The sequence below is a fragment of the Lithobates pipiens genome, unplaced genomic scaffold (assembly GCF_037356315.1).
Source record: "Lithobates pipiens isolate NorthernLeopardFrog02 unplaced genomic scaffold, aLitPip1_a1.2 Scaffold_8, whole genome shotgun sequence".
In the NCBI taxonomy this organism is placed as follows: Eukaryota; Metazoa; Chordata; class Amphibia; order Anura; family Ranidae; genus Lithobates; species Lithobates pipiens.
Window position 1 is genome coordinate 671,977,680 of NW_027507903.1, and position 21,439 is coordinate 671,999,118.

The window sequence follows — 21,439 nt, forward strand, 5'->3', positions numbered from 1 at the left end:
AGTACCTAGGATGTGAGTCAACTTGTTGCGCAGATATTTAAAAACCTTCAACCTCTTATGGGGAGAGTTCATGCCCTGCACATTCAGGGACAACCAGTTTATTGTCATTGGGATATCAATGGGTGGTCGTTAACCTGGAACTAGAGTGCACACCCTGCGAACCCAAAGGAGAAAGGAAGGGGTACAAGCAGTGAAGAGGGGAAGGAAAAGAGAAATAAAGTGTCATGTCAGAAAAGGTAGTAGAATCATGCAATGCTGTGAACAAATAACTTTTTAACAGTAAGATTGCTATGGGTCATGGGTTTAACATCCCACTACTTGGTCGGGTGTTGATTCGAACGTTAGCCCGGGTCAAGTACCGCATCATGAGGGTGCAGTGGTCCGTCGGAAACCACTACATAACATAAACAATAATCATGAATATTAAAGAACATGTCAACAATGGCATATAGGTGTAAACCTTTAAAAAACGAGTGAACAAAAAAAAAATTCTTTTTTTCTTCCTCTTTAAAAACAGATTAGTGTTTGTGGTGAACCTCAGCTCAGGAATAAACAACATGAACCCAGCGTCATCTGAGTTGAACCTAAAAACGGGTGTACCTATTAACCGCGGGGGGCGCAAGGCCTCACCCCATCAGGCCAATAGCAAGCAGGGGCCAAGTCCATACTGTATGTACACACTCAAAAAAAAAAACACAAGGGGGAAAAAAGAGGGAAGGGGGGATGGTCTGCCCAATACCTCAGTATGCGGAGATCTGGACAATAGGGGGCGAGGAAAAAATTCAAAAACGAGGAAATTGAAAATTAAAATCTGGCAAAGATGAGGCATGAAACTGACGTCCCAGGTGATAAAAGGAGAGTTTAAAGGGGAACCCCCACCTATAGCGGATGTTTCTGGCTTGCAGGATTTGCAGATAGGGCTTCATATTCTGCCTTTTAGCGTTAGTGACCGGGGAAAGATCTGCAAAAAGTTGGAGGGAGTTTCCCTGAAATGCAATGTCTGGTAATTCTCTGGCCGCTTGAAGAAGCCATTCCTTGGTTCTGTGGAAGTGAAATTTTATGATCACATCTCTGGGGGGGCCCTCAGTTGGCTTGGGAGCGAGGGACCTATGGATACGGTCGAATTCTAGGCGTTCTGTAGGTATATCAGGTGCAAGCTCCTGGAAGAACACTGTAGCTGTTCCCTGGAGGTCTGTAATGGTCTCCGGGAGGCCGCGAGCCCTATTTTATGAGTCCTCAAGTTTGTCCTGGAGATTTATATTTGCCAGCTCAGCAGACAGTTTGCGAGAGGCTGCAGTGATCTCATCCCTTACTATGGTGAGGATTTTCTGTAGCAAAGCTTCAGAGTTAGTGTCCACAGGGCTTGCTAGGTTAGAGGGAAACTGTGACAGGCTATCGTCTGAGTGCTGTGTGGTATCATCAGGTTCCGGCGGTTTGGGTGCCATCCTGCCCTTCCCTTTCGCCTTCCCCCGGACCGGAGAGGATTTCTGTTGTGATCTGTTGTGGGGACAGTTCCGGGGCGTATTATACATACCCGTCGGTTACCCAATAGCGCCCGCAGTGGTTGGGGTAGATGTGACAGTGATTGTTAGCGGGATATGCCTTATCCACCAAGTGAAATGTTCCGACAGTACGGTGCTAGGAAATTATGCTGCCATTGTCCCTGCGACCGCGCATGCACCCCCAGTCAATTTATATGTCCATCCCTGGGCCCTCCAGGGCCTCTGTAATTTAGTTGAATGAATGAATGAATGAATGAAATACTTGTATAGCGCACAATGCGAACTGAATCGCCTCTAGGCACTGTGGCGAGCTTTGATCATCTGCTAAAAGAGGAAGGTCTTGAGTTTTTTCCTAAAAGCCAGGTGATTTTCTTCCAGGCGGATGTTGATTGGTAGAGCATTCCATAGCCGAGGCCCTTGGACAGCGAATCTCCGATCACCCTTGGATTTATACCGGTCTTTGGGCACGAGGAGGAGGTTTTTGTTGGCTGATCGAAGACTGCGGTTTGGTGTGTAATGATTTATTTTCTCCATTAGGTATTGCGGAGCTTCTCTATGCACGCACTTGTGGGTGAGGCAAAGGGTCTTGAACGTAATCCGATTTTTTACAGTTAGCCAATGTAAGCTCCTCAGTGAAGGAGAAATGGATTCCCAGGGTTTTTTTCCTGTTATCAGCCTTGCCGCCGTGTTTTGGATCAGTTGTAATCGCGCAAGTTGATATTGTGGTAATCCTATGTAAAGCGAGTTTGCGTAGTCCAGTCGTGAATTAATGTTTGTTCCAACTACCACTGCTTTGTCATTCTTTGGGATAAAAGGGATGAGTCTGCGAAGCATGCGCAGCAGATGGTGAGATCGACTGACTGCAGATCCTATTTGCGCATCCATTGACATTTGGGCGTCTAAAATAACTCCGAGACTCTTTGCTTTGGTCTTTGGTGAGATAGTCTGCTGGTGGAGTCGGTTGGTGGAGACCAGGAGGTTTTGGTTGCGGGCTTATGATTTGAGTGTAAGATAAGAAGCTCTGTCTTTGATTGGTTCAGCTGGAGGGAGTTGGTGGTCATCCAGTCCTCTATTGATTTGAGGCAGTTTTCAAGTTGTTGTTGGTGATCTTTTTTTCCATTGATCCGGAAATAAAGTTGCATGTCGTCAGCGTAAGAGTGGAAGCAGAGATCTGAGCATCTGATGATTTGAAGGAGTGGGCGAATGTAAATGTTGAAGAGAACGGGTGACAACGGAGAGCCTTGAGGGACTCCGCAGGTGACTGCCCGAGTTTCGGAGAGGAATTTTCCTAGTTTCACTGTCTGTGACCGATTTCCTAGGAAGGACGCGAACCATTGGAGATCTATGTCTTGGACTCCGGCTACTTCTGTGAGGCGGACGAGTAGAGTATTGTGATCTACTGTATCAAACGCTGCACTTAGGTCTAGCAGTACAAGGAGACACGGCTCTCCGTCATCTGCTGCTTCGAGGGCGTCATCCCAAATCTTGAGGAGAGCGGTTTCTGTTCCATGACCCGGGCGGAAGCCTGATTGCAGCGGGTCCAGGAGTTTGTGAGTATCCAGGTGAAGTTGTAGCTGATGTACTACAGCTTTCTCCATGATCTTAAAAATGGTGTTGAGGCTTGTAATCGGCCTACGGTTGTTTGGATCCTGAGGGTCCAGGTTTGGTTTCTTGAGTAGAGGTTTGACGATGCCTTGTTTGAGGATGCTGGGAACAATCCCTTCATGGAATGATCGGTTTATGAGGTGGGTTATGGTTGGAGCCACGATGTCGGAGCATTCTTTCAGTAGTTTTGTGGGGATGATGTCAATAGGTGAGGTACTGTCACGCAGTTTATTAATGATGTTTTTTGCGGTGTCTACGGTAATTGGGGATAGTGAAAATTTTGGCGGTTGCGGTATGTTGGTGCAGACATCCTCTTTATGTATTTGCTGGCTGAGGTTGGATGTTTTCTTCTGACAAATTGTTTCCCTGATGGTTTTGACTTTATCGATGAAAAAATCCGACAGTTTGTCACAGTAATCCTGGGATTCGCTTTCTGGGGGTTCTAGGCACACCGGATTCATTGATTGATTAACCAGTTTAAACAGTTCCCGTGGTTGGTTTGCGGCCATTGAGATTGTATATGAGAAGTGGTCCTTTTTGGCTTTGAAGATTGCTTTCCGATAATTCTCTGTGAGACCTTTGTAGTTAAATAGGTTTTCCTTGGTGGGATTTCTTCTCCATGTTCTTTCCGCTCTTCTGCGTTCTTGCTTTAGTACGGAGAGGGAGCTATTAAACCATCCAGCATTTTTCTTCCTGATGAGTGCCCTGCATTTTGGTGCTACCGAGTCTGCTGATTGCAGTAATGCCTTGTTCAGGGAGTTGAGTGTTTCCTCCGTAGAGTGGTTTAAGGTTATTGTAGATATATTTTTGGACAGAGTGGTTTTGAAGGCTGCGGAGTACAGTTTTTTATGCGATCTGGTCCAGTGCGTTGTTACAGGTTTCCGTTTTGCGTTGGTGATGTTGGTAGTGATTTTGAATTTGATGGTGTGGTGATCCGTCCATGGCAGAGTTATGTTGTCGAGTATGTTGACGTCGATGTTCTGTTTGAAAATGAGGTCCAGGGTGTGTCCTGACCCATGCGTGGGAGTCTTTATCAGTTGCTGTAGACCCAGTTCTTCTAGTTGATTGATGCAGGCAGTCGCGATGGGGTCTTTAGGCTCATTTGCCCAAAGGTTGAAATCTCCGAGTGCCAGGAAATTTTTGAATTTTAGGGTGTGCATTGCAAAGGATTCCGTGAGGGGTGAAAGAAGATTGGACTTTGGTCCCAGTGGTCTGTAGCACAGTAGAATATGAGTGGTGTCATGGGGTGTTGGTTGAAGATGTAGCGTCAGGGTTTCCATAAAAGGAACTGGGTTCTGAGATGATGGTTTAGTGAGATCCAGGTGACCTTTAAAGATCACTGCTAGGCCTCCTCCTTTTTTCCCTATCCGGTGTTCGGTTAGGATCCTGTAGTTTTCCGGCACCAATTCGGTGAGGATGGTGTTGCAGTCAGAGGTTAACCAGCTTTCGGTGATGAAGAGGCAGTCTACATTGTTCTCGATGATGAAGTCGTGTACTTCCAGTCTATGTTTGACTGCAGACCTGGCGTTAATCAAGGCGCAATCTAATTGTAGTGGTCGAGTAGATGTCTTCCTGTGGTTGGGAGCTGGTTGTCGTCCGGTTTTTAATAGTTGTTCTCTTTGAAGTATTTTTTGTATGGAAGATGGCAATGTGGTGTTGATGTTCCTTAGTCTGTGCAGAACTTCAGCTGAGTATTTGAAGTAGCACATGGTTTGTGGATGCTGTTGATGGTGCTATGGTCCTAAGATGATGATCCTGATCAGGGTATTGATCCTTGGGTGGTATACAGTACTGGGGGGGGGGGGGGGCAGGATCTGCCTTTGGGAGTGTGAGGGGCCTATTATGGTGGACTGGGTGTACCAAGATGGCCACCGCCTACCTCAGCTTCCAGTGTATCTTCCTCAGCAGCGTGCGGCCTGTTGGTGCTGGTCCCCGTTGCCAAATCCCTGCCCCAGTCCTTGGGTGGGCGCCTCTGACCCTCGATGAGTATGTGTAGTTTGCCGCTATCCGCACGGCTCGTGGAACTTGAGCACGGAGGCTCCAGCGTCCTTGTAGGCCGCAAGATGGCGGCCAGCGCCCGAGGAGTAATGCAGGCCTCGGCCCCGATTGCGGGACCCACGGATGGTCTAGGGCTCCAAGATAAGGTGTAAGGCACTCCAGGGACTCATGGGGAGTGAGCTGAGTTATCCACTGGCCAGAATCCAGCCTAATAGCGCCGGATGGTTATAGATTTTATCTCGGCCGGCAGAGCTCAGCTAAGATGCGTCCTCTCCCCACCGCTTCCTGCCACACCCCCCCATAACTTTTTTCTAATCAGAGGTAGCACCAGATACCCCTGTTTTCAGGTTTTTATTGGCTGGAGGGAGCTCACTATCCATTCATAGTTCTGACTGACCACAAAAACCTTGAATAAATCCGTTCTGCTAAAAGACTGAACTCACGTCAAGCCAGGTGGTCATTGTTCTTCTCCAGATTTGACTTCACAATTTCTTATTTACCAGGACCAAAAAACATTAAGGCCAATGCCTTGTCTCGCAGCTTTTTATCAGAGTCTCCTCCTCCGCTTCCTCCAGAACCCATTATCTCTGAGGATAGGATTTTGGCTTTTACCCAGACTGATATCTCTGAGGCCTTGTTACCAGCACAGGCTGAAGCCCCTCCCTCCATTCCCTCTGGTATGCTCTTTGTGCCCCTGGCTTTGTTTGCAGGTATTGCAGCAAGTATATGCATCAAAACTTGCAGCACATCCGGGGTTTAGACAAACTTTTGAGATTATCTCTTGCAACCTCTGGTGGCCATCGATTAGGCAGGATGTGTTAGCCTTCGTCCAGGCCTGTGAAGTTTGCACCAGAAGCAAGAGCAGTACCTCTAAGCCCCCCGGTCTCCTACGTCCTCTACCAATACATACCTGTCCCTGTACCCATTTATCTATGGACTTTATCACTGACTTGCCTCAGTCCCAGGGATGTTCCACGATCTGGGTGGTGGTAGGTTCAGTAAGATGGCCCACTTTGTTCCGCTTCCGAAGCTTCCATCTGCTAAAGAACTGGCATCTTTATTCATTAAGCATATTTTCAGGCTCCATGGGGCACCAATTAATATTGTCTCTGACCGTGGCTCTCAGTTTATAGCCCAGTTTTGGAAGGCCCTTTGCTCTCAGCTGGGGATTAAATTATCATATTCTTCAGCATATCATTCTGAGACAAATGGCCAAACAGAAAGGACTAATCAGACTCTAGAGAAGATGGTACGTTGTCTGATGGCCAAAGATGAGGTGGAGTGGGTCAACATCCTTCCATGAATGCAATCTACACACTGGGGGGAGAACCTCTGGGGGAATCTAGGATGGAAAAGGACCTGGGGGTCCTAGTAGATGATAGGCTCAGCAATGGCATGCAATGCCAAGCTGCTTCTAACAAAGCAAACAGAATATTGGCATTAAAAAGGGGATCAACTCCAGAGATAAAACAATAATTCTCCCGCTCTACAAGATTCTGGTCCGGCCACACCTGGAATATGCTGTCCAGTTCTGGGCACCAGTCCTCAGGAAGGATGTACTGGAAATGCAGAGAGTACAAAGAAGGGCAACAAAGCTAATAAAGGGTCTGGAGGATATTAGTTATGAGGAAAGGTTGCGAGCACTGAACTTATTCTCTCTGGAGAAGAGACGCTTGAGAGGGGATATGATTTCAATATACAAATACCGGACTGGTGACCCCACAATAGGGGTAAAACTTTTTCGCAGAAGGCAGTTTAAGAATACTCGTGGCCACTCATTAAAATAGAAGAAAGGTGTTTAACCTTAAACTACATAGAGGGTTCTTTACTGTAAGAGTGGCAAGGATGTGGAATTCCCTTCCACAGGCGGTGGTCTCAGCGGGGGAGCATTGATAGTTTCAAGAAACTATTAGATAAGCACCTGAAGGACCCCAACATACAGGGATATACAATGTAATACTGACATGTAATCACACACATATGTTGGACTTGATGGACTTGTGTCTTTTTTCACCTCACCTACTATGTAACACTGACACTACACTATACTCACAGTACATTAACACTAGACTGTTCTCACACTATAGTCAGACTACACCTACACTACACTGACACTCTGCACTCTGAGTCACAATAACACACTAACTCTCTAGTCGCTAACTGAGCCCTTCTCTATTGATCGCCACTCCAACAACACATTGCAAAAGGATCCCGTGGGAAGGAACCTTTTACAATGTGGGGTGGGGCTATGAGCACTGAGCCATTTTTGGGCAAAGTCACCATGACCTTGTCCAATCATGACTCTGACTTTGCTCTGTGCCCTGATTGGCAAAGCCTTGAACCCGACTAGCGGTCTGGTGCATTGCTTCATGGAATTAGGGTCTTAGAATGAACTGTGTATTGCGCAGTGCATTGTGGGACGCTCAGCAGGCGAACATCCCACCGAGTGCTCTGCAAATTCGAATGTACGTTGAATGGTTGAAAAGACAGCTCTCGAGCCCAACTTATGCTTGGAGTGAACTGTTCGCCCAACTCTAACGGTGATATGGAAGATGGATGTCCATTTAAATTTTTTCTTGTTTTTTTTTTTTTATAAGCATTCCATTTATTTGAGCTGCACTTTTATTACTATTGCACGTTCTATGTTTTCTGAAACATTGAAATTTTGTATTATACCATTGGAAACAAGTCAACGGGGGTTCCCGGATGACAAAATATGGTCATGACTATATTTTTCCATCATCTCTGACCAGTTGGCTTGCATTCAGCAACTAACCAGGAAACTGTCATTTGTGATGAGAGTAGCGATGGGGGGCAGCATCATTGTGCTTCTGGACAGGGCCGGGACAAGGGGTGGGCAGGAGGGGCGTCTGCTCTTGGCGCAGTAGGGATTTTGGGGTGTTGTGCTAGAATGGCTGAATTGAAGGGTGGTATTTGTACTAGAAATGCAGATTTCTGTTGGGGGGGGGGGGGTTATGTTGGTAAGGATGATTGAAGGGATTTGTTCTAGGAGGGGTAATTTGGGTAGAGAGGATTAGTGCTAGGAGAGGGGATTTGGGGGCCTTTGTGCTGGGAGGGGATTTATGCTCTGGGGGGTAGAGGGATTTTGCTGGGGAGGGGTTGGGGAAGTAGAGGATTTGAGCTGGGAAGGCGGACCTGTACTGGAAGAGCAGGAATTATTTTGGTGGGGAGAACGTTGGGAATTTATACTTAAGGGATAAGTGTGAAGAAAGGTGCTCTAATTTTTGGGGGATTTGGGAGAGGACTTTTTGCTGACACATAATGCTCATACATTTTAGTGGGAAGGCGCCATTTGGCATCTTTGCTAGATGACCTTGTCCCAGCACTGGTTTTTGGTTATGATCTCAACTGTTCCTTGGGGCATCAGTCATCAGTCAAAATATTCTATTCTATGATATTCTATGATATTCTATCCTTTTATTTCATAGTCTATTGTATTCATTTGTTCTAAACCATTCTTCTGTGCCCTGTGCACTAGTGGTCATCAACTCCTGCCCTCAGGACCCACTAACAGGCCAGGTTTGCAAGATAACTGAAATACATCACAGGTGATATCATTTGCTGCTTAGTGATTGCAGTATTCTAGTCTGCATCTCCCCCAAGGTAATACATAAAGCCTGGCCTGTTAGTGGGCCCTGAGGATGGGGTTGATGACCATTGCTCTAGACGACCTTGTCCCAGGACTGGTTTTGGGTTATGATGTCAGCTGTTCCTAGGGGATCAGTCATTAGTCAAAATATTTTATCCCATTCCATTCTATGATATTCTATTCTTTTTAGTATTACTATTTACTATTTTAATATTTACTATTTTGTAGTCTATTCTATTAGTTGGTCTATTCTATTCTTCTCTTTAGTTTTCTAGTCTATTCTGCTTCTTTCTAATCTTTTATTTTCTATTCTGTTCTACTTTTTTTTTTATTATTCTAATCTCTCCTATTCAGTTTTATTTTATTCTATTCTATTCAGCACTGCAGCCTAAAAACAAACCCTCATATTATTTCCCTTTTACTGTATTTATTGCAACATGTTTCCATTTGGAATTCTGATTAATTTTCAGAAACAAATTCGGATAATTTGTTTTGTTATAATTTATTTTCGGATTCTTTGAAATGCGTAACTATTGTGATTCGGAAGATTCTATACATCCAAATCTCCAAATAATGAAAATATTGTCTGATTTTTTTTTCAATTGGTAGTGAAATGCACATCGTCTAGGATTTACAAAACCCATAGTAAGGATCAAAAACAGCCAGGCGACTTCCATCCGATCGGCTGAATATGCCTTAAAGCGGGAGTCCGCGGGGACTCCGCGTTTTTTTTTTTTTTTAAAAGTCAGCAGCTACAAATACTGCAGCTGCTGACTTTTAAAATAGTGACACTTACCTGTCCAGCGCGCCCGCGATGTCGGCACCCGAAGCCGATCTCTAGATCGACACTCGAGTGCTGCCGCCGCCATCTTGGGTATGGGAATCAGGAAATGGAGCCTTTCGGCTTCATTTCCCGGTTCCCTACTGCGCATGCGCGAGCCGCGCTGCGCAATGAGGACAGTCCCCGTTGCCTCTGGGATCTGTGTGTTTCCCAGCAGGCAGCGGGGCACTTGCGGAAGGGGGCGGGCACTTGCGGAAAGGGGCGTAATGTACGCCCCTTTCCGCAGAGAGCTAGCCCGGAAGTGGGTGCAGTTACCTGGATTATCCAGGTAACTGCACCCCCCTCCCCCCTGAAAGGTGCCAATTGTGGCGCCGGAGGGGGGGAGGAATCTGATGAGCGGAAGGTCCATTTTAGGGTGGACCTCCGCTTTAAAGTTTTTAAACAACATTTGCACATGTGAGTACTAAATATCGAGAAAACTCACTTCATACGGTTTTCTGTTTCCTTTTCAGATAAAAGTATAAAAGAAGAAATGACACATCTGAAGAATGAAGGCGAGTATAAAATTCTGAGTTGCTTCTGTAATTATTTCTTTATGAATAAACAGCAGTGAAGTTTAGTAAGGCCTCATGCACACTGGACATTTTCTCTGCTGCTCCCAGGGGGCGTTTGCCATTTTCTTTTCCTACCTATAAATGCCCCTGCATGTTACCCTACAATATATAATGACGAAAGTGATCTGCGCAGACTTCTAACACATTAATGTTACAGAAATATAATCCCAAATAGTGTGAAAAAGTAAACACAAGAGCTGAAATCCAAAATAAAATGTGTATACATCAAAAGAGTCCATCAAAGTGATAGATTAGTGACAATAATCATGAGTGTCCATAATCCTGGTGAATCTTCTAAAGAGTTGTGTTGTGAAATTGATATTATCCTCCCTGGCGGTACGATTATTTCGGATTTTAGGTGCTGAAAGCGGTACAATTATTTTGCATGAAAATTTCGTGTTTTATATTGTAGTCCTGTAATTTTTAGGAATAACTCACTTAAATCTGTCCAAACCAGAGTCTAGCAGACATCCCGGGTATAATAAAGTTTGAAAAATGAAATCATAAATTATAATATAATAAATAATTGTACCAAATAATAATATAACAATAATAAAATTATTCAATAATGGAATCAAATCAAAAACACAGAAATTTGTTCAGTTGCAGAATTGTCACTGTCATTACTTTTCAGTATTTGATGACAGATCTCCCCACAAATCGCTATCGCTCAATTCTGCGAGTGATTCTAATTTATTATCGCTGTTTTCTATTTGGTCTAAAATCATTTTTGATGTAAAGGGACAGTTTTGGTTGCTATGGACAAACTCCAGTTTCCAGGCATAACGAACAGTTTTTATAATATAAAACTGCATGCAGGACACTGGACAGAACACTAGGGACAAAGGGGGTGTGAAATAATTACATACAGCCAGGGCAGGACTTACCATTGGGCTTGACTGGGCTCAAGCCCATGGGCCCCGCCCAATAGGGGGCCCCGCCTAGAGACATAGCCAAGTGTACTCGGCTCAGCTCCGCTCCGCTCACAGTCACACCCAGTCTCGACCTATGATGGACATAACACAGGGACTGGGCGCGACTGTGAGCCGAGCCGAGTACACTACTCTCGGCTCCTCTCGGGACTGCGAGAGGACCCGAGAGCCGATGAGAGGACCCAAGAGCCAACGAGATACACAGGACTCTGTATCTCGGCGGCGCCATTTTTAAACTTCAAGACTGCAATGACAAGGCTGCAAATGACACTGGGGCAAGGGTGTAAATGACAAGGCTACACTGACAAGGCTGCAAATGACACTGCCAGGCTGCATTGATGGGCATTTAAATGTAAGTTTTTTTCCTTAAAATTCCCTCCTAAACTTGGGGTGCGTGTTATACACCGGCGCGAGTTATACGCCGATAAATACGATAATGTATAGAAGGTAGGGCCCGAAAGTGACTCAAGCCCAGGGGCCCCCACCACCCTAAGTCCTGCCCTGCATACAGCAATTACATTATACTGTATGTAATGTCTGAGTTTCACTTTTTGAATTTGGCGCCGTTCTCCGTCCCCGTGCGTCACAACGCTCACAGGGCACAGAGCTCGGCTCTGTGATACATTGAGCGGAGGATGGCTCACTCGTACAGCGGGGGGGACATCGCTGGATCCAGGGGAGAAGGTAAGTAAACTCCCCCTGCATTCAGTGATGCGGTCCTGTAAGGCTTTTGGTACAAAATCTCCACCCCGAACCAGACTCGGGAATACCGCCAGGGGGGGATTAATCTTCTTGACTAAATAGTCACATAATGCTCCCAGAGCCCTTACCTCCAAGTGGAGAAAAATAAGCCTCAAAATCTTGTGGTTCCGTTATGGACGTTCAATATTCGCCAGCCCAGCTGGCTGTCTTCCTCCGTAGCGATTTGCAGTGCCAATTAGACATGTGCAGAGTGAAATTTTTTGTTTTGGAATTTCATTTTCGTCCGAAAAATAAATTTATTTAGTTACTCCTAAAATTCATTTTTATTTATTTCGTTTTTCGTTCAAAAATTGCATTCGTCTGAAAATCCACATGAATTACGGTCGAATCTGTCTTTGAAGGCTTATGATGTCTGTCGAATGTATAAAGAAGATTCAACGGAGCTAGTATATAGCAAACTTCGTGTAAACTTTAGAACTCTATTAAAGTCTATGGGACTCCAACGTTCAAAATCTCGAAAGTGTTAATTTTAAAGGCTAATATGCAAGTTACTGTCCTAAAAAAGTGTTTGGGGACCCGGGTCCTGCCCCAGGGGACATGTATCAATGCAAAAAAAAGTTTTAAAAACGGCCGTTTTTTCGGGAGCAGTGATTTTAATAATGATTAAAGTGAAACAATAAAAGTGTAATATTCCTTTAAATTTCGTAGCTGGGGGGTGTCTATAGTATGCCTGTGAAGGGGCGCATGTTTCCCGTGCTTAGAACTGTCCCTGCACAAAGTGTCATTTCTGCAGGAAAAAAAGTCCTTTAAAATCACTCGCGCTGTAATGATTTGTCGGCTCCCCGTAATAAAGAGAACACTCATTGAAAGTCATTGATAAAAAAAAAAAAAAAATAATAATAAAAAAAAAGCGTGGGGTTCCCCCAAATTCAATTACCATGCCCTTCAGGTCTGTTATGGATATTAAGGGGAACACCGCGACAAATTTAAAAAAAAAATTGACGTGGGGTCCCCCTAAAAATCCATACCAGACCCTTTATCCGAGCGCGCAACCTGGCAGGCCGCAGGAAAGAGGGGGTCAAGAGAGCGCCCCCCCACCTGAACCATACCAGGCCACATGCCCTCAACATTGGTCCCCCCAAAGCACCATATCCCCATGTTGATGGGGACAAGGGCCTCATCCCCACAACCCTGGCCGGTGGTTGTGGGGGTCTGCGGGCGGGGGGCTTATCAGAATCTGGAAGCCCCCTTTAACAAGGGGACCCCCAGATCCCGGCCCCCCTGTTTGAAATGGTAATGGGGTACAAAAGTGCCCCTACCATTTCACAAAGAAAGTGTAAAAAAAGTTAAATAAGACAAACACACTTTTGAAAAATTCCTTTATTAAAAATAAAAAAAAATAAAAAAAGATTCCAGCGGTGGTAATCCACTCTTGCTATCCAGCGATGGATGATCATCTCTCCGGGTCCAGCGATGGCTGATCTGATCCAGCGCAGCACATCCATCCATCTTCTGTCTCCACGGGGGAGACACTGCGGGATCACGGCGGCCTGACGTTTGTTTTATGCGGAGGGCGGAGCCACCCGTCACCTGACCCCGCCCCCTCTGGCACGATTGGGGAAGCGTGTGGGTGACCCCGCCCCCTCTGATGTAATGGAAACCTGCGTTACATCAGAGGGGGGCGGGGTCACCCATATGTCATTGGGGAAGCCCAGCTTCCCCAATCGCGTCGGGGGGCAGGGTTAGGTGATGGGTGGTCCCGCCCTGTGCATATAACAAACGTCAGCCCACCAGGATCCCGCAGTGTCTCCTCTGTGGAGACAGAAGATGGATCAGATCAGCCATCGCTGGACCCCGGAGAGATGATCATCCGTCGCTGGATAGCAAGAGTGGATTACCACCGCTGGAATCTTTTTTTATTTTTTTTTATTTTTAATAAAGGATTTTTTCAAAAGTGTGTTTGCGTTATTTAACTATTTTTTTACACTTTCTTTGTAAAATGGTAGGGGTACTTTTTTACCCCATTACCAATTCACACAGGGGGGGGGGCTGGGATCTGGGGGGTACCCTTGTTAAAGGGGGCTTGCAGATTCTAATAAGCCCCCTGCTCGCAGACCCCCACAACCATTGGCCAGGGTTGTGGGGATGAGGCCCTTGTCCCCATCAACATGGGGACATGGTGCTTTGGGGGGACCCAAAGCATCCTCCCAATGTTGAGGGCATGTGGCCTGGTACGGTTCAGGAGGAGGTGGCGCTCTCTCGTCCCCCCCCCTCTTTTTCTGCAGCCTGCCAGGTTGCGTGCTCGGATAAAGGGTCTGGTATGGATTTTTAGGGGGACCCCCACGTCAATTTTTTTTTATTTGACGCGGGGTTCCCCTTAATATCCATACCAGACCTGAAGGGCCTGGTAATTGAATTTGGGGGAACCCCACACTTTTTTTTTAATAGAGGTAAGGTTAGGCACATTCGACCACAGGATCAATAGACACAGATTGTTATTGTCAGTCATGTCGAATCTCCTATTCTATATTGAATTGCTGTAACAACGAAAACGAAAATAAAGCATTTATTTATGTTGGATCTTTTGTTTTTTGGATTCGGCACTTTCGTTATCGTTTGTCAAAACGAAAACGAAAATACCTGAAATTCAGACGAAAACGAATGCACATGTCTAGTGCTAATACCCTTGATAAATTAGTGCCAAGTGTAGATACACAAGGCAGGCCTTGTAGCCAGTATTACATCTCTCTCTCTCTCTCCCTCTCCCTCTCCCTCTCCCTCTCTCCCTCTCCCTCTCCCTCTCCCTCTCTCCCTCTCCCTCTCCCTCCCTCTCCCTCTCTCTCTCTCTCTCTCTCCATGTTTTTCTAAGCTCTCTATTTTCTTGGAAACAAAATGTATTCTGTACAGAGCTCAATAGCTCAAGCTTAAATATACTGTACATACACAACTGAAATCGTTAGGGAAGTTACTCACCCTTCTAATGTCACTTTCTGAATCAATTGTAAAGTTTTAACGTGGGTCGTGTTCTGAACGACTGTCGTTCTGAGCAGTCACATGTTTTCTTCATAGTCTGATCACCCTTCCTGTCTGTGGAGAGTCTTGTTGTCCAATGTTTCTGATTTATATTTACTTTTTTTATTGTGTGTATATATATATATATTTTTTAGATTCTGGATTGACAAAGGATGTGTCTGATCTGCAGAAATCAGGTAATTATAGGAAATCTATTAAAGTGTATGAAATGCTAAAAGCATTTTTTTTTTTTGGATAGAAAGCAGAAGGATTAGAATCTCTGTGAGTTTATTTATTTGTGGTCTGTGTCCCCAATTGAGGAGTTTCACCCTCTATATGTCCTGGTGACCATTGTGACAGGAAGTGATGAGAAATGTTGTTAGAATGTTCAGCCTCTTCAGCTTTGTGTTTTCTCTTTCCAGTTACCAACATGACGGATGATCTGAACGAGTTAAAACTGATTATAAATAAAGGTAAACATTCGGCATTCCTTATTGGGAAGCAGAGTGGCTGAGTGATTAGCACTTCCACGTAGTAACTAGGGTCAATGGTTTGAGACCCAACCACGGCACTACCTGCCTGGGTTTCCTTTTGGGTACTTCATTTTCCTCACACACTCCAAAAGAATGCTGGTAGCTTAATAGGGTTTTGTCTAAATTGGCCCTAGTATGTGTATGAATGTGAGTTAGGGACCATAGATTGTAAGCTCCTTGAGGACAGGGACTGATGTGAATGTATAATGTATGCATAAATGTAAAGCACAGTGTAAATTCACAGCTCTATAGTACCTGAAATAAATTATGAAACAGAAGCCCAGAAAGTAGATAGCTCCAATCTCCTTCTCACTCCCTGGCCTAATGCAGAGATAATGCTATGTGTGCTCTAAAATCAGGTAGCAAGGGGTCCCGCAATGGACCTTTATTTATGGGGTCCATCCATGGACCATTATTTAAGGGGTGACACCATTAACCTTTATTTTTGAGGTCCAACCAAGGATTTTAATTTATGGGGTCCATCCATGGACTTTTATTTTTTGGTGTCCCACCATGAACCATTTATGAGGTCCAACCAAGGACTTTTATTTATGGTCTTCCTCCATGAATCTTTATTTATGGGGTCCCACCATGGACCTTTTTTATGGAGTCCCACCAAGAACCTTTATTTATGGTATCCCAACCTGGACCAATATTTAGGGTCCCACCATCAACCTTTATTTCAGACATCCCTCTATGGACCTTTATTTATGGGGGTTCCACCATTGACCTTATTTAGGGTCCCACCGTCAACCTTTATTTATGGGGTCCAACCATGAACCTTTATATACAGGGTCCCATTATGAATCTTTATTTGTGGGGTCCCACCATGGACCTTTGTTCATCCTGAGTAAAGTCCAGAGCATTCAGTAAACAAATACTGGAGTTGTATTTTTTCCTCTCCATGCATTGCACTCCTCTCTGTTGGTTAAGGTGGCACTGATGAAGCTGTAGGGATAGCAAAACAGATCTTAGTTGCCCAAACTGTGCTCCAGGGTGCCCATTACAATAGAACAGGTAGGTTCCTTCACCTGCTAATACTTACTGTTACCTGTTATTCAATGTTAAATTTAATAGAAACATTTAATGTTTTCACTGCTCTAAAGGAAGGGAGGTCCTCAGACTGAGAACATCAAGTTACTTAACTGTTCACAGTTATATCAAACACATAGGAGATTCCCCTTATGTCTGCAACATTGCTTTTTACATCAGAGTTCTCCTTTACATCAGGATCTGCAGAGTTCCCCCATGCACTGTAGAAGGGAATCCCGTAGAGTTTGATGTAAAGGGGATGATGTGAAGGTGGGACTCTGGTGACCACAGTGACCCCCCATAGACTCTGTGTGGCCTGGTTGGAAATGTCACACTGACCTCACCTCTTCCATTGCTCAGATGTAGGGCGGACTCAGTCAGACAGACCTTGGCTTTGATCCATCACCTCTTCTCTTCTCCTCTTGGTGCTCCCACTCCCCCTCTTCATATCACCTGCCCATTCCATGTAGTTTATCATCTCTAGCGCCCTGTTTGGTGAGATGCTGAAAAACAAGTAACATTTATCCCATATTTGTTGCTTTGGGCACCATATTGACGAAAGACTAACTCAGCTCTGTGTATATGAGCAGACTTCAATAAAATGGCAATGGCAATAGAGAAATTGGCTTGGTGGGGGGTGGAGCTCCTGGTGACAGAGATCTGAGGAGGAGATGTCCTGTCCAGGCTGGTGTCTGGAGTGTGGCTCTGTGGACAGTTTAGATTTCCATCTCATCAGATGTTGTGTGCAGAGTATGGCCATGTGCTGGCCTACCACCCTCCTTTCTGCAAATGTCATTTCATGCCGGTTTTGGCCCCGAACACTATTTGGTCCTGTGGCCCTCCATGGTGGTGGAATGCCAGGGCCTGGTCACAAGTGGACCTTTGCGACCCCAGTAGTTCTGCCACTGGAATCCAAAGATATTATTAAACTTGGACCTTTTATTCCATGGCATGATTGATAGAGGTGGCCACCTTACACATTGACTATGCCCATTCAAAGTTTAATGAAGTCTCAATCGATGTTGTATGCAATAACTCATGATTGCACATCATCACACGGTAAGATAACACTCAGATAAAATTATTGAAGAAATAATTACACAACTGAATGCTAATAGTAAGTATTTAATGTTCTGTGATTGTTTTCAATTTAATTTTGTAATTCGTTCTCATGAATACACAGAAATGATCTAATGGAAAGTGCATTCATAATTCTCTGGAGGATGAGATAGTGGAAGGAGATCCTGCATACATAATTCTGTGGAGGAGGAGGTAGTGGAAGGAGATCCTGCATACATAATTCTGTGGAGGGGGAGGTAGTGGAAGGAGATCCTGCATACATAATTCTGTGGAGGATGAGATAGTGGAAGGAGATCCTGCATACATAATTCTGTGGAGGATGAGATAGTGGAAGGAGATCTTGTATACATAATTCTGTGGAGGAGCAGGTAGTGGAAGGAGATCCTCCATACATAATTCTGTGGAGGGGGAGGTAGTGGAAGGAGATCCTGCATACATAATTCTGTGGAGGGGGAGGTAGTGGAAGTAGATCCTGCATACATAATTCCGTGAAGGAGGAGGTAGTGGAAGGAGATCCTCCATACATAATTCTGTGGAGGAGGAGGTAGTGGAAGGAGATCTTGCATACATAATTCTGTGGAGGAGGAGGTAGTGGAAGGAGATCCTACATACATAATTCTGTGGAGGAGGAGGTAGTGGAAGGAGATCCTACATACATAATTTTGTGGAGGAGGAGGTAGTGGAAGGAGAACCTGCATACATAATTCTGTGGAGGAGGAGGTAGGGGAAGGAGATCCTCCATACATAATTCTGTGGAGGAGGAGGTAGTGGAAGGAGATCCTGCATACATAATTCTGTGGAGGAGGAGGTAGTGGAAGGAGATCCTGCATACATAATTCTGTAGAGGAGGAGGTAGTGGAAGGAGATCATCCATACATAATTCTGTGGAGGAGGAGGTAGTGGAAGGAGATCCTCCATACATAATTCTGTGGAGGAGGAGGTAGTGGAAGGAGATCTTGCATACATAATTCTGTGGAGGAGGTAGCAGAAGGAGACCCTGCATACATAATTCTGTGGAGGAGGTAGTGGAATGAGATCCTGCATACATAATTCTGTGGAGGAGGAGGTAGTGGAAGGAGATCCTGCATACATAATTCTGTGGAGGAGGAGGAGGTAGTGGAAGGAGATCCTGCATACATAATTCTGTGGAGGAGGAGGTAGTGGAAGGAGATCCTGCATACATAATTCTGTGGAGGAGGAGAAGGTAGTGGAAGGAGATCCTGCATACATAATTCTGTGGAGGAGGAGGTAGTGGAAGGAGATCCTCCATACATAATTCTGTGGAGGAGGAGGTAGTGGAAGGAGATCCTGCATACATAATTCTGTGGAGGAGGAGGTAGTGGAAGGAGATCCTGCATACATAATTCTGTGGAGGAGGAGGTAGTGGAAGGAGATCCTGCATACATAATTCTGTAAAGGAGGAGGTAGAGGAAGGAGATCCTGCATACATAATTCTGTGGAGGAGGAGGTAGTGGAAGGAGATCCTGCATACATAATTCTGTGGAGGAGGAGGTAGTTGAAGGAGATCCTGCATACATAATTCTGTAGAGGAGGAGGTAGTGGAAGGAGATCCTCCATACATAATTCTGTGGAGGAGGAGGTAGAGGAAGGAGATCCTGCATACATAATTCTGTAGAGGAGGAGGTAGAGGAAGGAGATCCTGCATACATAATTCTGTAGAGGAGGAGGTAGAGGAAGGAGATCCTGCATACATAATTCTGTGGAGGAGGAGGTAGTGGAAGGAGATCCTGCATACATAATTCTGTGGAGGAGGAGGTAGTGGAAGGAGATCCTACATACATAATTCTGTGGAGGAGGAGGTAGTGGAAGGAGATCCTGCATACATAATTCTGTAGAGGAGGAGGTAGAGGAAGGAGATCCTGCATACATAATTCTGTGGAGGAGGAGGTAGTGGAAGGAGATCCTGCATACATAATTCTGTGGAGGAGGAGGTAGTGGAAGGAGATCCTACATACATAATTCTGTGGAGGAGGAGGTAGTGGAAGGAGATCCTGTATACATAATTCTGTGGAGGAGGAGGTAGTGGAAGGAGATCCTGCATACATAATTATGTGGAGGAGGAGGTAGTGGAAAGAGATCCTCCATACATAATTATGTGCAGGAGGAGGTAGCGGAAGGAGATCCTCCATACATACAGTGGTGTGAAAAAGTGTTTGCCCCCTTCCTCATTTCCTGTTCCTTTGCATGTTTGTCACAATTAAGTGTTTCGGAACATCAAACCAATTTAAACAATAGTCAAGGACAACACAAGTAAACACAAAATGCAATTTGTAAATGAAGGTGTTTATTATTAAAGGTGAAAAAAAATCCAACCCATCATGGCCCTGTGTGAAAAAGTGATTGCCCCCTAAACCTAATAACTGGTTGGGCCACCCTTAGCAGCAACAACTGCAACCAAGCGTTTGCGATAACGTGCAATGAGGCTTTTACAGCGTCCTGGAGGAATTTTGGCCCACTCACCTTTGCAGAATTGTCCTAATTCAGTTACATTAGAGGGTTTTCGAGCATGAACGGCCTTTTTAAGGTCATACCACAACATCTCAATAGGATTTAGGTCAGGACTTTGGCTAGGCCACTCCAAAGTCTTCATTTTGTTTTTCTTCAGCCATTCGGTGGTGGACTTGCTGGTGTGTTTAGGATCATTGTCCTGCTGCAGAACCCAAGTTCGTTTCAGCTTGAGTACACGAACAGATGGTCGGACATTCTCCTTCAGGATCTCTTGGTAGACAGCAGAATTCATAGTTCCTTTTATAACGGCAAGTCTTCCAGGTCCTGAAGCAGCAAAACAGCCCCAGACCATCACACTACCACCACCATATTTTACTGTTGGTATAATGTTCTTTTTATGAAATGCAGTGTTCCTTCTACGCCAGATATACTTGGACACACACCTTCCAAAGAGTTCCACTTTTGTCTCATCGGTCCACAGAATGTTGTCCCAAAAGTCTTGGGGATCATCAAGATGTGTTGTGGAGAAATTGAGACGAGCTTTGATGTTCTTTTTGCTCAGCAGTGGTTTTCTCCTTGGAACTCTGCCATGCAGGCCATTTTTGCCCAGTCTTTTCCTGATGGTGGAGGCATGAACGCTGACCTTAACTGAGGCAAGTAAGGCCTGCAGTTCCTTGGACGTTGTTGTGGGGTCTTTTGTGACCTCTTGGATGAGTCGTCGCTGCGCTCTTGGGGTAATTTTGGGCGGCCGGCCACTCCTGGGAAGGTTCACCACTGTTCCATGTCTTCGCCATTTGTGGATAATGGCTCTCACTGTGGTTCGCTGGATTCCCAAAGCTTTGGAAATGGCTTTATAACCCTTTCCAGACTGATAGATCTCAATTACTTTCTTTCTCAATTGTTCCTGAATTTCTTTGGGTCTCGGCATGATGTGTAGCTTTTAAGGATCTTCTGGTGGATCTTACTGTGTCAAGCAGCTCCTATTTAAGTGATGCCTTGATTGTGAACAGGTGTGGCAATAATCAGGCCTGGGTGTGGCTAGAGAAATTGAACTCAGGTGTGGACAACCACAGTTATAGTATGTTTTAACAAGGGGGGCAATCACTTTTTCACACAGGGCCATGATGGTTTGGATTTTTTTTCACCTTTAATAATAAACACCTTCATTTACAAATTGCATTTTGTGTTTACTTGTGTTGTCCTTGACTATTGTTTAAATTGGTTTGATGTTCCGAAACACTTAAGTGTGACAAACATGCAAAGGAACAGGAAATGAGGAAGGGGGCAAACACTTTTTCACACCACTGTAATTCTGCGGAGGAGGAGGTAGCGGAAGGAGATCCTGCATACATAATTCTATGGAGGAGGAGGTAGCGGAAGGAGATCCTCCATACATAATTCTGTGGAGGAGGAGGTAGCGGAAGGAGATCCTCCATACATAATTCTGTGGAGGAGGAGGTAGCGGAAGGAGATCCTCCATACATAATTCTGTGGAGGAGGAGGTAGCAGAAGGAGATCCTGCATACATAATTCTGTGGAGGAGGAGGTAGTGGAAGGAGATCCTCCATA

At 45.0% G+C, this 21,439-nt stretch overlaps 1 protein-coding gene across 5 annotated transcripts in view; it reads left to right on the forward strand.

Moving 5' to 3' along the window:
• The window catches only part of LOC143961947 (CD209 antigen-like protein C), a 321,050-nt gene that overhangs the window by 176,021 nt on the left and 123,590 nt on the right, over positions 1 to 21,439 (forward strand). For 3 of the 5 annotated variants that reach the window (XM_077471285.1, XM_077471289.1, XM_077471286.1), the window contains 2 exons: positions 14,912 to 14,953; positions 15,179 to 15,229. In XM_077471285.1, coding sequence (XP_077327411.1) covers positions 14,912 to 14,953; positions 15,179 to 15,229 — 93 coding nt within the window. Of the gene's footprint in view, positions 1 to 10,008; positions 10,051 to 14,911; positions 14,954 to 15,178; positions 15,230 to 21,439 lie in introns of all 5 variants that reach the window. The other 2 variants (XM_077471287.1, XM_077471288.1) reach the window with 1 other exon arrangement.